Source organism: Lineus longissimus, chromosome 1, assembly GCF_910592395.1.
Source record: "Lineus longissimus chromosome 1, tnLinLong1.2, whole genome shotgun sequence".
Lineage (NCBI taxonomy): Eukaryota > Metazoa > Nemertea > Pilidiophora > Heteronemertea > Lineidae > Lineus > Lineus longissimus.
The window spans coordinates 4,985,504-5,002,409 of NC_088308.1; the positions used below are offsets into that span (position 1 = coordinate 4,985,504).

At 40.3% G+C, this 16,906-nt stretch overlaps 1 protein-coding gene and 1 long non-coding RNA gene across 3 annotated transcripts; both read left to right on the forward strand.

The window, feature by feature from the left end:
• The first annotated feature begins 1,297 nt into the window (after nucleotides 1-1,297).
• Nucleotides 1,298-5,675, forward strand: LOC135498257 (cilia-and flagella-associated protein 96-like). Its single transcript, XM_064788477.1, has 8 exons — nucleotides 1,298-1,420; nucleotides 1,808-1,929; nucleotides 2,349-2,568; nucleotides 2,764-2,901; nucleotides 3,064-3,139; nucleotides 3,517-3,696; nucleotides 4,043-4,218; nucleotides 4,508-5,675. Exons 2-8 carry the CDS (start codon nucleotides 1,833-1,835, stop codon nucleotides 4,557-4,559), a joined length of 939 nt encoding a protein of 312 aa, XP_064644547.1. The 5' UTR covers nucleotides 1,298-1,420; nucleotides 1,808-1,832; the 3' UTR covers nucleotides 4,560-5,675.
• Nucleotides 5,676-8,551: 2,876 nt separating this feature from the next.
• Nucleotides 8,552-16,529, forward strand: LOC135498263 (uncharacterized). 2 transcript variants are annotated; one of them, XR_010449039.1, is made up of 8 exons: nucleotides 8,552-8,618; nucleotides 9,492-9,555; nucleotides 9,831-9,904; nucleotides 10,685-11,366; nucleotides 11,760-11,874; nucleotides 12,492-12,667; nucleotides 12,925-13,317; nucleotides 14,630-16,529. It is a non-coding gene; the product is annotated as an uncharacterized LOC135498263 (long non-coding RNA). The 2 variants fall into 2 exon arrangements; XR_010449038.1 differs by lacking the exon at nucleotides 8,552-8,618 and adding an exon at nucleotides 9,257-9,300.
• The last annotated feature ends 377 nt before the right edge of the window (nucleotides 16,530-16,906 follow it).

The window sequence follows — 16,906 nt, forward strand, 5'->3', positions numbered from 1 at the left end:
AGACAACCTCTATTTATGCGGAAATAACCGCCCATACAAGTGACTCCACTTTTGAAACTTACAACTTACAAATTTACAGTGAGTACGACAGTATACAGGCATGCCGTACACATGTCCGAACTTTAGTTTCATGGTTTCCCGCAAGAAGAATGAGAAGGTCACCTGACATGGGGAATTCTTCAGTCCGTCAACGCATGCGCTATGAACACTACCACTCACCACAGACATGACAGAACAATTATTATGATCAGCCAACAAGCGATTTTAACAATGATGTCATTTCCCTAACGCAAATAACAATTAACTTAATGATATGTGATCCTATATAATACTGACAAAAATATTCGGAAATAAATTAACTATGAGTGAAAAAATAAACTTTAATCGTGTTACATGCCTATTTTAGTTTTTAAAAGAAGAAACTGAGAAGTATGTTGTTAGTGGTATGTTTAACAATCTCGATATCAGTACGCGTGCACAATTTTACCCCCTGCACACATTCCGGGCGCATGGGCTATTTATAGATGATAGGTCTCAGTAGCCAGTTGTGATCAGTTCGGGATTGTACCAAAAAACTAGTTCTTCAATCTCGCGTGATTACCATGGATACAGATGGGCCTCCTCTATCCCTATTGCTACTTGTTCAAACGTAAATGTCCGATGTTTTTTGTGAAGGGGTAGCTCTGACCAGTTTCTTCTGTGCACTTACGCAGTGAGCAAGTACCGCATGCTATTTACAGCTCAAGAGGATGTTGACATCGACTGGTTCCTGTGAGATTGCACATGTTCTCAAGGTAAAATTTCGAGGGCAAAAAACTCAAACAAAATCCGCAACGACAGCCTATTTTTATATAAAAGATTGAACTAGTCGTCAGTTGGCTTTCTCAAGGTGATGAGTAGATGTGTATGAAATTTTTTTTCACCATCCTTGTTAATCTTGAAGTTATAAGGCATAAAGGTGAAATTTTTCAAATTTGCGTTAACATACAGGGTGTATCATGCATTGTGCTGCATCAGTTTATCCATGACTGTATGTCTACACGACGTTGAAACTTGGACAGATGTATTCCACAAGTGACAAGCTATTCAGAAATGTATAGGTTTGTGTGAGAGTAAGGTACTGCCAAGTCTACAGCCGCTGGAACAGGGGTATGCATGACATGACGTCGCGTCATTTTTTGAGGCAGGTAGGCCTGGCCTCCTCACCGGCTAGTGAGACCATAACATGGCGGAATATTTGCCGTTATTGGCAGAGTCTATAATCTTACGCTATTTCCGGTTGGAGATTGGGAGTCGCCTTGACGATTTCTGTCAACAATTTTTCATTGAAGCACTTTTCATGAGTTTGGTCCTTCTTTAGTGCATTAATGTGCACTTGACGTTTACATTTCTTCTGTTACACATTAGCTTTGATTTTAAGGTGATTATAAAATAACTGTAATTTGTATTTTATACTAATCACTGCCGTAAATAAGTGTGGGCATGAACATCATTCAATCATGATGATGATGATGAAAACAAGTCATGCTCAGTCATGGACATGGTCAGGTTTTCTGCTTCTGTTCTGGTTCTGCCATGGCCCTGGGTCCTGTTTTCATCAGTCATGTCATGTCACTTCATACTGATTGATGCATCCTGATTAATGATTTATTGATTAGGGTGAAGGATTCCTCATAGTGACATTGACAGGACAGTGAGTGAGTTTTGGCTTGAATGTTTCCAGTCACGAGATTCATCGTTATCACCAATCTAACATAGGGGCTTCTGTAATTATCTTACTTTTGCTTTTTCCATATTTGGGCACTAGGTGAGCAGCAAATTAAACCAGCAAGATGGCTGGTCACGGAAAGACGGACATGGAGAGAGTAGGTCTCTTCCAGGAGATGACCTATCACACTATTGGAGACAAATATAAGAGGCCAGGAAGCAGTAAGTTCAGCAAGAATAATCGTCATCTTTATTGTTTAATTGGATATTCAGTGGAAAAACTTGTTTGCAGAGATACACGTGTGCGTGGCATCCATTGTTTTTGTGAAAATCTTAGAGGGCTCTCATGAAAGATAATGACTGATTTTGAATTGTTATCTGAGCATCAAATTTGACAAGTAAAAAAGCCTGAAATATAATGCACTTGGTCAGACAATTCATCTTAATTTCCCCATTGACACAGGCACTACGCACTATTTTTTGTTTTGTTTGGCTGTAGGCATAGCTGTTTTGTATGTCCTTTATACTTGAATTTGATGAGTGAGCACATTGTGGACATAGACATAGACTGATAGAGGGTACTGTGAAAGGATTGATACTGGTAGGTTGCAATGTAAAATATCAACATTTCATCTTTACAGTCAATTTCAATGAAGCTTCAAGCAAAGGCAAACAGATGTTGCCTGGAGGGAGCAAGTCCAGGTCGGCTCTGCAGGCTGGTTATTTTGCTGACAAATTTGGCCGTACCATGGAAGGAGAGGCATACTCGGACCCTATTAAAATACGACGGCAATGGCGGTTGAAGGAACAAAAGAAAAATATAGGAAAAGCGTTTGTCCCAAATAGTGGTGAAAAACAGCCGTAAGTTGATAAAAATGCAACAACAAGAAGAGTATGGTAGTTATTTTGGGTCAAAATTAGCCATATGCCCACATTAGATGTCTGAGGCTTTTACTTCCAGAACCTAAATTCCTAACACTACACATCACTGATAATAAGCTGAATTTTAGCCCCACTTTTTGGTGTCACTTTAACCAATTCTACCTCGTGTTTCAGATCTGGCTTAGGAAGTCACTATGGTACCCTCTCTGGTCCAATACCCGCCTTTAGTCCAAATGCTCGAGCAAGAGGAGACAGGAAGGCCTCGGGAAGGAATTTTACAACTAATCCAGGAAAAAAAGGAACTGGCTATGGGTAAGTTTTTCTGAAGTGCACACTTTGCTTGTTAATGTTACTGCAGGGCGTCTAAATTTTATGTGTTGTTATGTGATTTAGCCAGAAGTTGTAATATACATGGAAGGGAAGATCAAAGTAGACAATTAGCTCTCTCTGAATTCTGGTGTCCCTTCCTTTCAGTTATGTACCAGTCACAATTGGAAAATATCATGAACACAAGATTGATCCCTATGACAGAGCAAGAGAAACTTCAAAGGTTGGTATCAGAAATGACTAGATATTCAGCAGTGTTTAAGATGTAAGCTTCATTTAGAAATATGATGACACAGTTTTCTGTGTGGCACAGAACACCAGCCAATCCCTCATTTGGGAATTGGTTCACACGACGTCACATGACAATATACCTCATTGTCAATATTACATTAAGTCGCCATCATGTGGTTAAGTTGTTTTATCGACACAGTGATGCCATGAAAATGATACATAGACTATTTGGCATGTTGAAGACATGACTCTGACTGAGGGCAGGAAGACCAGATGGGTGAAAAGGGCTACTGAACACTAGTTTACTAGGCTTTAAACCTCATTTTCCGAATTTTAAAATCTTTCATTAATTTCTCCTCTGCTTTACAGAAAGACATGGAATCTCATAAGAGAGATATGAAGGGTGGAGCCTTCAAGCTCAATATGTCACCAAAGGCTTACTTTGATGACAATCCATACAAGACAGAGAAACCATTGCCTCCAATTAGGAGTGGTTCTAGCAAAAAAGATGACAGTAAACCATTCAAACCCAGCTCACCTCCAAAGAACGTAAGTTTTAGCTGAGGTGGAGTGAGAAGTTTATACCGGTAACTTATCTCAAATAAGAATCATGATAAGACAATTTGCCACTGAAATTGCCCAAATAGTAACACACCATGCTTATTCTTCAATATTCTTCATAGCATTTGCTTTCTGGTAGGCTGAATCGCTGTCTATGTCCCTTATAAATCTGATGGTCATCGCCTATCGAAAGCAGAGGACAGCGGCCTCATAAATGATGAACTGGTGTAGTCATAGAATGACAGCCCCATAACATGGTCAAAAGGTTGTGGCTTTGTTGCACAGTCAGCTCACTGCTTAATTGGTTTCCAAATATTATCATATTTCCTTTCAGCCTGGTGGTATGAAGGCTGGTACGTTCGACCCCTATCCTACTCACTCATCAGATGCCTACCAAGTGAAGATCAAGCGGCCAGTACATGTAGTAAACAACACAGGCAAGACATTCATGCCTTCACCTGGACCGAAATCAGCTCCAGTCTCCTCTATTGTCAATTTGAATGTTTTGAAGTAAGTACCTGCAGCTTATTTTGTTTTAAAATATCACAGTTTCTCACTTTCTTGAATGATCAAATTTGGTCCATAAACAGGACAAAAAATATAGATTGTCATTCTCTCTACACTATGACTTTGACTGAGACTCAAGTCCTACAACACCAAATTAGAAAAACAACGTTTTGCTTTTTTTTTCTTCTTCATGGTTTCACATATGAAATAGATTTAGAGACTTGTTCAGGTACATCTTGGCTGCAGCTGTCCATCCATGCATGAATTTTATGTGATTCTTCCTTTGTTTCAGAACTGTGAATGTGCAGAACTACAAGACTATACGATCTGTGACCTGTGTATAACAGAAAGATGTGTCATCAGCCGATTTGCTGCTTGTTCTCACCTCACACGAGTAAACAAACTGTTCTCCTGCGGTGTTTGTTTTTCTTTTCAAGAGTGCAGATTCTCTAGCGAGAAAGAAATTTGTGAGCCAAGAAAACTTTTTGTTGGTGCCAGTAATTTGTTGTTCATTGACTCTGGGATGTGACAATTCATCATCTCATGATATCAGTTTGAAATGTCTGATGCCCAAAAATTGGCACCATAGCAATTATATTTCTTCTATTTTGTGGATCAAACTGAGGTCAGTCTGCGAGGCCTATCTTTGGTTAGCCAGTTGGTTGTCAACACATTTGGAAGTAGACGATAGAACGGTCTGCAGCATAATAAGATCAGGAATAGAGAAAACTGCACTCAGTCCATCATTAGGTTTTCTGTGCGGTTAACCTTGCAACTGAGCCAGTCAACATTAGTGTATGTAGGACCATGTTTAATACTTTGGTTCTTTTTCAAGGACAAAACATATCATGAGAATTGTTAATATTGTAAATAGTTTTAAAACACTCCGTCCAAGATGTTATTTTGTATAAATATGAAATTTAAGGCTTTTGTTGTGATTTAACCATTATATTTTCACTTTTCCTTTTCAAATGTTGATGTAAGTGTTTATATGCTTCAGGAGCACAAGCTTGTTTCTTTCAACTTATTAACTTTCTGCCTTTTTAGGCAGTTTTTAGATATTGCTTAAAAATCATGTAAGATTTGAGTCTTGAATGTGTACAGAACTTACTGTCTTTGTGAAGACTTCAGCATAATTCAAGGCAAGACACCTGCGAGTTCTCCTGAAGTCATGTTACAAAAGCTACTTGGCTCCTATTTCACCAATGCACGTCCGTCAAATTTTGTTGGTGATCTTTTTGGGTGTGGGCTACATACATAAGATCTCCCTCGAAAATGCAATTAATTTGTGATGACTGTTTCTTATGTTCCACTGAATTTATTAGCAGTGTGGCCAATAACAGTGTCAATAACTTTCATTTGTTGATATTGCTATTGTTACCGACTTGCGTGAAAGACATCCATCATGTTGTATCTTGTACCTTCTGAGAGATTTATATATAGAGTAATAAATATTTCATATATAGAAGTGATTTTTTGTTTCTTTATAATTGACCCCATCATCCGGTTGAATCTCAATTTATCTTTCCTTTTATTAGTGTACCTTCTCAATGTTACTTGTGGTATATGTTTTCAATTTACCAACGGGTATGAAATAACTCTGTCTGTCTCTGTTAAGAATGGTGCTTCGATGCAGTTACAGTTGCCTCATTTGAGTTAATTTGGACCAGCGTAGTGCAAGACAACCCGTTGAGATGGACCGCCACCTGAATACGCCACAGTCTGTCACAATCTGTTTTGAAGTGGATGAGAATCTACCGTATTTAGAAAAGAGGTACAATCAAACTCCCGACACTGAAAGACAATGTCACAACCAGTGTTGAAGATGGCTGAATAGTTTACCCCCTCTGTCCAGTCACACTCTGTCTTTATGATTATGAGGACAGACACAATCAAAACGGACAGGAGAATGATGAATAATATTTGAATCAGGATAGCGCCTATCCATCCCAGCCTCGGAAAAGGCCTGTCTTAGATCTATTGGAGGGGACAAAGTGGGCTTCCGAGACCTCCAGACTAGCATTTGATTCACATGATCAAGAGGTGATAGCTCCTGGGTGAGTTTACAGTAGGGACCTACACGTAGGATGGTAGCCGACTGATAGGTCCCACTGGTGCTGCCATATTTAAGGTTAAGACAGCTCCTGGGCGAGTTCATTGTGTGTGTGTGTGGGGGGGGGGGGGGGGGGGGGAGGAGGCTGTCCTGTATTGATATATCCAGCATGTGCTGCCATTTGAAGCCCAGACAGCTCCTGGCCGGTGAGTTTACAGCAGGGAACTATGAATATGACAGATCCAGCGGGTGCTGCCATTTGACGGTCGGACAGCTCCTGAGTGAGTTTACAGTAAGGGCCTGTAATTCATTTTACCATAACAAAACATAAATAACTTCAAAGAAGTACTTTCTTATTATATTATACATTTTTACTTCATTACAGTAGAACCTCTCTATTAAGGACACCCTTGGGACTGACAAGTGCTGTCCTTTATAGAAAGGTGTCCTGATTAGAGAGGTCAAATTGAATGTAAATAACCAATTTGGGATCAAACGTAGTGTCCTCAATAGAGAGGTTGTCCTTAATAGAGAGGTGTCCACTAAGGGAGGTTCCACTGTATTTACATCATACATTTTACATTTTATAAACAATATTTGATTGTGAAAAAATGGGTGAGAAGAAGCAATTGCCTTTGCAAAGCCTAACCCAGAATCTCATCCTTTTTATCACAGGTCAATGTTTTAAACCTTTCAAGCCATGTGCCCAATTCGAGCTATTAAAACGCGCAACATGCTCACTGGCATGTCACGTCATGAGCACATTGAACTGCTTGTGAGCCATGCTGAATGAGTACCGGTTACCGCTCTCTCCATCATCACCGACAATATGTGCCGGTGCCGGTCGTTTCAATGAAAAAGACGCACGCCACTGCCGTACCGGTACCTGAGAAAACTTGCCGTTTAGGCCCCATAAAAAAAATGTCAGTTTATCATCCCCGCCCGCATCACTTTTTTGACCCGCATCAAAAAAAATTTTTTTTTTAAATTTTCAATTTCAATCACTAAATTAGGCTTTCAGCAGGTAAGAATTGATTCACTATCTATTCAGTTGCATTTCTGATGAAATTCTCTTTCCAATGATACCAGACATGTCTACTTTGGTTCATTTTAATCAACTGTTATTCACTTTTATATGAGGAAACTCGCCCCAGCGTAGATGACGGCCGGCGGCATGCCGAACGGACGACGATTGATTTGGCGCGAAAAACGCTTCACTCATCAAATATGCCAAACACCATTGACACATCAGAGTTTTCAGCGTAACAAACAATATCACAGTGATTTTAGATAGTCAATGCTGTTTTACAATACTTTTCAAGGAGGTTCAGAGGAATTTGTTGAAAGATTTTGTCTTCAATTGCCAAATTCGCGCCTTTTTCAGAACACGTGCTCTCCCGGCGCTAAATGTATAGCGCGCCTCTCATGGCGCCTCGTTGAACTAAATCTTCCACTTTTTGATACTAGCTGCCAGAATGCCGTTTGTCGTGTTACAGATTGTGCATAAAGCACGTATTTTGAAGGCGTTTCATGTTCAATTGTTCATGTTGCTTTCATTTAAATACCCGTTTCTGTTCTGAAAAAATAAAAAATAAAAAATAAAAACCGCCCTCCCTCATCACTTTCTTCAGAAAAAAGGATGATAAACTGACATTTTTTTTTATGGGGCCTAACAAGCTTCATCTCTTTGAAAACAAACAAATAAAACCAAACCCATCATTTGTCCTACTACAAGGTGTTAAATAGCAGCGTTGCTAGTTTTCAAGTTCAAAAAATATTTCATGACTGAACTTGTTTTGAAAAGGAGTTTGGCAATGAAACAAGAAGGGACAGAGGATAGATCATAAATGTCATTATTCCAGCTCTTTTCAGTTTGTTATTTGGCTTCTGTCTGAACATTTGTCATCACCACATTGGAGGTGCTTGTCAAATATGAACATGTCTTTTTCATAAAAAAATACTAAACTTTAAAACTTGCAACATTATTGACTAACACCCTATACAATTGTTAACAGCAAATAACACCCAATCTGCATAATCAAATAAAAAGGTTACTTATTCATTGGCCAATAACATTACCAACTTGGCTTGGCTTGTGATCTGACACCATTGTTTGGGGAACCGTAACCATGACAACCTTGAAAGAACCTTTGGGTGTTTAGGGGTGTGTGACATAATAACCACTACCTGTCACATTTTACACCTCCCATGGCTTTGTATACAGTGCAGGCTGAACATTCATTCCAGCAAGGTGCACATGGTCCTTCAAGAAAGGGCTGGCTCAAATTTTGACATTTTCAACATTCTGAAATAGCAAAATTACTTGTGTTTTGCATCAATCTATTACAAGGTGGGTATCATCAAACTGAGTCTTGACGTTATTCATATCCAGAAGGGATTTTGGAAGAGACCAACTTGGTTTGCCTTTCTCTTTTTTTGGCGGGAAAAATGAATTGCCTTGAACTCTTGTCTCATGACCCAATATGCAGATTTCAATTTTGAGAGTCCTCAGAATTTGAGGTAGATCAATGCAGTCAGATCAATTGCTCTTAGGTAGTCATGACCAAGAAATGAGACATTCATTTTAAGCAGAATTTCTACGGAATTCATTTGATGTCTAGTTTCAATAGTTTGGTTACACGTGACGTGGAGGGAAAGACAAAAGAAAGCAAGCTCAAACACCATGAAAAGTCAGGCATGGCAAATCACTGTTCTGCCCTCCAACATGGCTGGCTGTGAAAACACCCTTTTCAGTTAACAATTTCTCATTTGGCTGAAAGTCCCTCTCCTCCCCTCTCCCTTCAGCATTGATTAAAGTGAAACTATGATGTGATTTACAACTTTGTGGAAATACGTCTGTTTTTAATTGTTGACCACAAATGTAAAGCTCAAATTTTCCATTTTGATTAGATTTATTATAAAATCGCTGAATGTAAACCACAGCGACCGCGAAAATGTTCATGTTGTGACGTCATCAACGAAAACATCGTCGCCGTAGCGCAATTTCAACGGCATCGAAGTGAGCCGTCCAGGTGGGATTAAACCAGCGATTTCTAGAAAATGTGCATTTTGATTCGAAAACCTTACCGATTTATGAGAAAGTGACGTTGTCATTTGTCAAAAACAGCTAAAACATTATATGGTGAAATTTGACAGGAGTTACCCTTTAAGACTTTTAACAGAATTGCTCTAATCATGTATTTGTGCCCATTTATCATTACAGATGCCACAAACTTCATATGCAATTGCCACCGAAGATTCCTGTATCATGGCTTGCTTGACGATGGGTATGTACGATGTGAGGTTGGTCATTCACACGATTTGTCAATAGAGGCCATATTGGAAGGTGTGATGCAAACTGATTGACTCCTCATGTCTTTGATCATGATCAGCTCGGAAAGACAAAACTAAGGAATGGGGTCTACCTATGCCGAAAGAAAAATAAAAAACTCCTGAAAATGAGAAATTCATTTCGTCCATCATTTTCAGGCATCAATTTCATGAGTAATAGTACATGTAGATTTGCTGTAATTGTGGATTTTTTGCCAATTTATCATTACAGATCCCACAAACCTTGTCAGCAACCTTGTTGGCAATTGCAACCGAAGACTTTCATAATGATCTACAAGATGAAGGGTAGGTAGAGGATCAGGTTACAACTTGCCGGATTTGTCATAGAGGTGCGACTATCCAATTGTTGTTAAAGTCAATAAAATAAACTTGTAAAATGACTCCAGCAGGAAGAGTGAAAATTATGACGAGCGACTGGACAAGTCAAACGCTTGAATGTAACAAGCCTTCATGGCGAGTTACATGAAAAAATATCGAAATAAAAAAAAATGTTGAATCACAAAACACATCTAGACATCTTTTATCGCCATTGTAAGGACATCAATGATGTGTACTCATCTAAGAAGTCAAGGATCTCAAAACTTTTAACTTGTAATGTATATTTTGCATATCAAAATAAAACGTTCTTATCCAAAAAAAGTATGTTATATTATTCCAAAAAACATAGGACGGTGACGCCTCTATCGACAAATCCGGCAGATGGATGTTAAACGATGTTTTAACCATAGTTTGATGGTGTGAGAGTGTGCAAGTGTATGTGTGTCTGAAATGGGATAGGAAAAGGGTGTGGGTGGTGATGAGGGGGGGGGAGGGGAGACTCTGGCAGCTGTTATGAGTGTTGGAAGTGTGGTTGATGTTGTGTTAGTTTTGTAGCTATTGTTATTCTAGTTGTTAGAGTAGGGGAGACTCTGGCAGCTGTTATGAGTGTTGCAAGTGTGGTTGATGTTGTGTTAGTTTTGTAGCTATTGTTATTCTAGTTGTTAGAGTAGTTATCGTAGTTGTTATCTATTGTAGTCATTCTTTGTTTTGGTGCTTCCTATTTTTCATCTATTTTAACCTATTCAGCTTTCAGTTGTCCAGGCCAGGCCAGGTGACCGATGACAATGATAGATCGGGTTCGATTCAAGCTGTACGCTTGGTGTATTTGGTTATCGTGACTGGCGACTTGAGTCTATCTCATCTCATTTCCAAAGCGCGGTGGCTGGGTCCCAGGCATGCTTGCCACTTTGTTCCACGGTCCTCATCTAAGTTTCGACGGTGATGACATGGACTTAGGTTCAAGGTACGTGTTCCCCTTGAGTCATCGTGGTTGATTGATGGGGGCAATAAGAGTTGCGTGTCGCTAGTCATTCAATTGGTCCCCTTGTTTTAGAGTGTTGGCGGGATAAGTCTTACGACTGTTAACAATAGTAAGCAATAGCTGGCCAGCGATCCCCTACCTGATCTCGAGGGGGATGGAATGACTGGGGTTTAAGTCCTGTTGTTAACCTGCGGAATTTCGTCGGACGAAATGTCAGGCGTGTCCGTGTGGGACTTGTGCTAAACCAGTTTAGTACATATGACGAAGACATTGGGCTCTTTGGATAACAACAGTGTACTTGACCTCCTTGTGCTTCACAAAACTTATAAATATGCCCGCTGAAATTGACACGACGGAGTAGAAGAAGGAGAGCCGGCCTCAGCTTGTCAGCCGAGAAGAGCAGAGAAGACACTGGACCCCAAGAATACAGTGTTGCAGCCAAACCAGGTAAGCATCACTTAGTTCTTGCAGCATGAACTCACTGAATTCACTGCTGGTTCTGGCTTGATTAAAAGATACATCTTATCGGCGGACTATAGGCAAGAGCAGAGGGGTTAATTTGGCCATCTCCAGGTGACCAGAGTAAGGGCCCTTCAGGGTCATGTCAGATTCAGTACTGAATATATTCCTCATAAAAGCGTGAATCATTTCGACGGACTGTGAGATGTGAGAGACCCATATTGGCGACTTTGTGTAACTTTATCTTGCCTGCCTAGCTGCTGCCTATATTGTCCCTTTAAAGACGCTGAATCAACTAGGCCATCAATCTTATGTTCATTCTCTCCTGTTTTAATATGGAAGTAAGACATACTGAATGATTACAACTTGTACATATTTCAGAAGAACCAGCCAGATGGAAGGGACAAAGGATACAAGGGACACAGGATACAACGGACACAGGATACAAGGGATCCAAGGGACAAGGGATACAAATGACGACACTGCAACCCACAAGGTGAGCAGAGAGAGGTGGTAATGTAGTAGAAATGGATAGAATGAAGTGGCCAAGGGCCATTGTGCTCACCCGATCGAAATTGGCTTGAAAAATGTCCAAAAGTTTACATCAATCTGCCAATTATAAAGGATAACCCCTGTGACCTTGGCAGATAAGTCAAATCGTTGACACAAACATCATGACTATCTGGCCAGTAATTGAGGAATGACAGCAGTTTTTATGTTTCCAGAATCGGCTCCTAGGTGGCCAAGTAATGAACTTTTATCCCGTGATCACCTGACTTGGAGCCCTCAGGTTATGGCCAACTTATGAACTCAATGACCTTGACAAATGCAAACTTGAGCCCCCCCCCCCCCCAAACACACACACTCAAAGTGTTGTCACAAGAGAACATTGTCAACTGAGGATGCCTCAATCCTTTTGACAAATGCAGCAAATAGGAGACAAATCAAGAAGAATCCTGAACATCTTTTCAGCTCTGCCATTTTATAAAACAGTCGAGCACGAAACTTAACATTGAAAGTGACAACCACCTCTGCCAAATGAAAAAAAAAGATCTTTTGGTTTCAATCTATTTAGTTTGAGATTGCTCGTAAATGTTCATTTCCTGTTTCCAGCCTTATGCAGATGACGGCTGTCAGGTAGACCCAACCACTCGACCACACCATAGCAAGCTCAACTCTCGAAGATCCAGAAATCCACTGAGTGACAAACCACAGGGTGACTGAGTGATGTCGCAGAGAAGCCAACCACTCTCTGATGGAGGTGTAAAGGATAGAGGTTGCAAGCATTGGTAACTGATGTATATTTAATCCAAATCCTCACTGCTTGTCATGACAGTGTGGTCATACTAAGAACCGAAAATGTTTGAAACCGCTTGAGACAGACAAGTAGTCCGACACGACGAGATAAGGGGCTGAACTGGGGATGAAGGATTATGATTCTTTCTAAAACTACCTGGGCGAATTTCAAGAAACTCAATGAAAGGCTCCATGGCTCAAGTCTTTGATTATGGTAAAACATAGAGTAACCTTGATATTTTTCTTCCAGTCCTGCATGGATGAGGGCAGTGGATTGAGAGTCGAGTGGATTCAGTGGATCGAGAGTCCAGTGGATTCAGTGGATCGAGAGTCCAGTGGATTCAGTGGATCGAATGGTGGCACTGAGGGATATCGAAGGGGCAGGAGTGACAAACCACAGTCTTTACCGACCGATTCATGCAGAACTTTTGCTAAGATCGGGAACATTTGTGCTGTGTGTATGGAGAGGACAATTGAAACACTGTCCGAAACTCTAATAGACTATTGACAATATCACTCGAAAGGGACTCGATCCGAACTTTCGAAAGATACGGATAGAGCCCAGCTCAATACGCAATATGACACGATATCCAGGAGCTACCGTGAAGACAGCCTCATAACTATGGAAGGATGCCACCCAAAGGTAATACAATCAAATCAATTGTCCTTGCTTGGTGTAGGCATTAGCCTGATTAAAGGGGGACTATAGGCAGGAGCAGAGGGGCTAATTGGGCCATCTTCAAGTGACTATAGTACACAGTAAGGGCCCTTGGTCATGTCAGACTCAGCACTAAATATATTCCACGTACAAGTGTGAATCATTTCTACGTACTGTGAGATGTGAGAGTCCCCTATTGGCGACTTTGTGTAACTTTATCTTGCCTGCCTAGCTGCTGCCTATATTGTCCCTTTAAGAGATCATGAACAGTTAAGAAACGATGTAGAAGGGTCTGTTCTGTTAAGGAAAATGCTTTCGTCATACAGAAACAGTAGTGACACGTAATGGTCAAATACTACACGCAGTCATGATCACCAATGGGATCTCTGAAATCAAGAGATGAAGACGAGTCGCAGTGGTATATCCATGGAACAAACATCTGAGTCAGGAAGACGTCAGAGAATACCACTTTATCACCTACAGATCTCACAAAGTTATACTATGTAGCACTTGCTCGTGTTAGTTGCATGATTGTCACAAGCATACATGTCAGGCCTTGCCTAACCCTTTCATTGCTGGAGAATTTTTGAAAATGGCCTTTCTTTTGCCAGGTTTGGGGATGGGCGTGGTCGAATATCATTTTCGCTTTGACGCTGCGAGTTTGGGGCATGTCATATGGACTGCTCTTGGGGAGGACAGACCAGCCTCCTTTAGCTAGCTGTCACTTTCCACCGACTGTTGGGTTCATGCTCAGGCGAATTTCAAACGCGCAAATTTGAACACGTCGAGGGTATTTTTAAGGGGTGTGTGTAGAAAATGGGACCTGTGGTGATTTCCAGAGTTGCCCCAGGCGTACTCCAGGTGTCGGAATAGATGATGCTCTGAAGGACCTTTCTTCTGATACCTGTTTGTGTCAAATAATAGTCGATTGATGGGCAACTGAATTAAAAAGTTGAAAGAGTCGTGGTTGAGACTGGAGGGGAGGGTGGCGTAGCAAAATTGAGCACCTAAAGATTTGAAATAATCCAGATTTGTTCTTAACGAATTCAAGTCAAGAGACCAGCAGACTGCAGTAAATAGCAAACAGTTCTTAACAGATGAGTCCTTATGAAAATTCTGGCTGCAGCAAGTATAAGTTGAAAATAATTTCGCTCTTAGATCTTATCAATCCGATTGTTCTTTGAAAGGGCTAGAAAGTAAGAGCTTTCTAGAAGACAAGGCCGGACATGATGTATTTCATCAGCTGGAGCATGTGCACCAGTAGAACCTTAATTTTATGTTGTCTGTTTCTTTTCAGCATGGTGAAGCATCCCACAGAGGAGAGAAGGATGTCGTCAACCAAGAACATCCCCTCCGGTTGTCATCAACTGACAGTTTGATGACGGTTTGTTTTTGTCATCGTAGGCCTCATCTTTAATTTGCGTTTTATTGAAATATCTGATTGAAAGGTGATTTAATGAAAATCCTAATATTTTCTGTTGGTGAGAAGGTAAATATTTACCTTCTTTTTGGCCATGACTTAGTGGCACAGCTGGTATAGAAGTTTCAGGTTGCAGGGGTGAGTGAGTACGGGTAAGTGGTCATGACTTACATTTTCCCATGAACACGGTTCAAGATCTTACACTCATTAGAAGAAGGAATCGAAAAAAGGGTGAATTAGGGGAAGGGGTTGTTTGTGGCTACCAGGGTAGCCAAAAGACCAGGGAACATCATGGCCCTTCTGCTTGAAATATTTTTCAAGCAAAACTTTTTCTGTTCTTCGGTTTTCTGCTTAAACATCACCAAAAAATCATCAGATATTTCATGTAATTATGTCCATCATTTTTGACATGGGGTTCATGTGTTGTTGTTTCTTCGACCCCAGGAAACAACAATAACACGTGTGTCTGATGGAATCGTAGGCCTTTTATGAATGTTGCTCAATCTCTTCAGTACCACAGAAACCGCTGACATTTAAACTCCCAAGGTCTAGGATCCGATGCCCCGGACCCATGATCAAACTTCCTGGCTCAGTTTCTCAGCACTTTCACCTTCGTGCTCGAGACAACTGACCGACAACAATAGTGAATTGTATTTCTTCGTTTATAATTCACAAATACCCGTTAAAACCCGGGTATCAAAAAGGTCATGAAAGACCAAAACATTTTTACAATTAATTGAAAACAGGAAAGAGTTTGATACTCTCTCGGTTTTATTGAAATTTACCAGAATATCAAAATTTGTTTGAGTTTGACAGACCAGACTGGTTCCTGATCCTACCCTAGTGGTCTCACAGGAACAAATATTTGTCTTTACTTCATTTTGATTCAAAAAGGCCTTTCACTGCAAGGACATTATCATGTTCTGCAGGTTCTAAGTTCTAAAAAACACTTTTTCGCCACGTAAAGAATGGACTTGGTACTTAAAGAATTTGAGCAAATTGTAACTTAAAAGCATCAACTTTTTGATGTTTTTAAAAGTTTTGTCCTGTATGCATGTAATTGTAAATTCTGGTATGTAAAATAAAAGTTTTGTGAAATGTCTAAATGAGATCTTGACTCTTACAAAAAATCTGGCAAACCACTTTTAGTCTTTGCCATGTTAATGCCACCTCTTTTATCATGCAAATACATGTCAGAACTGCTCCTTTTGTCATGCAAAGCAGCAGCCTCTGTCCAGCGGCCATCAGAAATGTGGTCCTTTTGTTATTCAAATAGGGTCCTGAACCAATTGACTGCAGTGACCAAACCTATTGTGAGATTACACAGCCAAACTGAAGGCTTCAACAATAGGATTTAATACAATAGATAATCCATGTCGAATGTACAGTACACAATACATCCTTTGTGGTATGGGTTGAGCAGTCCAGTCAAAAAATTTAAGATCTCTATTAAGCATTGTGTTTCATGAGACACAATCAGTGTTTCATTGTTACATCTTGTAAAGGAGTTGAACATGTTTTAAAGGGATAGTGCTTCTATCTCCTGGTTCTCCTCCTATATTGGGCTTTCGGAGTGGTACAGCTACATTGACTATGATCGATTTTAATGTACATGTATGAAGTCATTAGCTCAGCTGTCACCTGTGTGATGGACCGAGTTGGCGACTCCCTCCGATTGCGTAGGTTTTCTCCCGGTACGCAGGTTTCCTCCTACACGGTATTTCAAGTCTCCATGTGTTATCCTTGGAGTTCAGAACAATAAAGAATTTGAAAATGATACAGTTTTTTTCTGTTATTATGTCGCCTTGCCTCTTGGGACATAGACTGTTACTCGGGACTGACTGTCCTGAATAGTGAGGTGTCCTGATTACAGAAGTCAAATTGAATGGAAACAACCCATTTGGGACCTAGTGTCCTTAAAAGAGAGGTTGTCCTTAATAGAGAGGTGTCCACTAGAAGGGAGGCTCCACTGTAGGCAGATTTGCGATTATTGAAACAATACATTTACCTCATAATTCTGGTATTCTCATATGACAAACCCAGTGGACACATGACCTGAACTAACATGAAGCGATCGGGAAAACTTATACACGTACCAATTGTATACAGATAGCGCTCGAGCGTTTGACTACTGACTATTGGAGTTAATTGGCG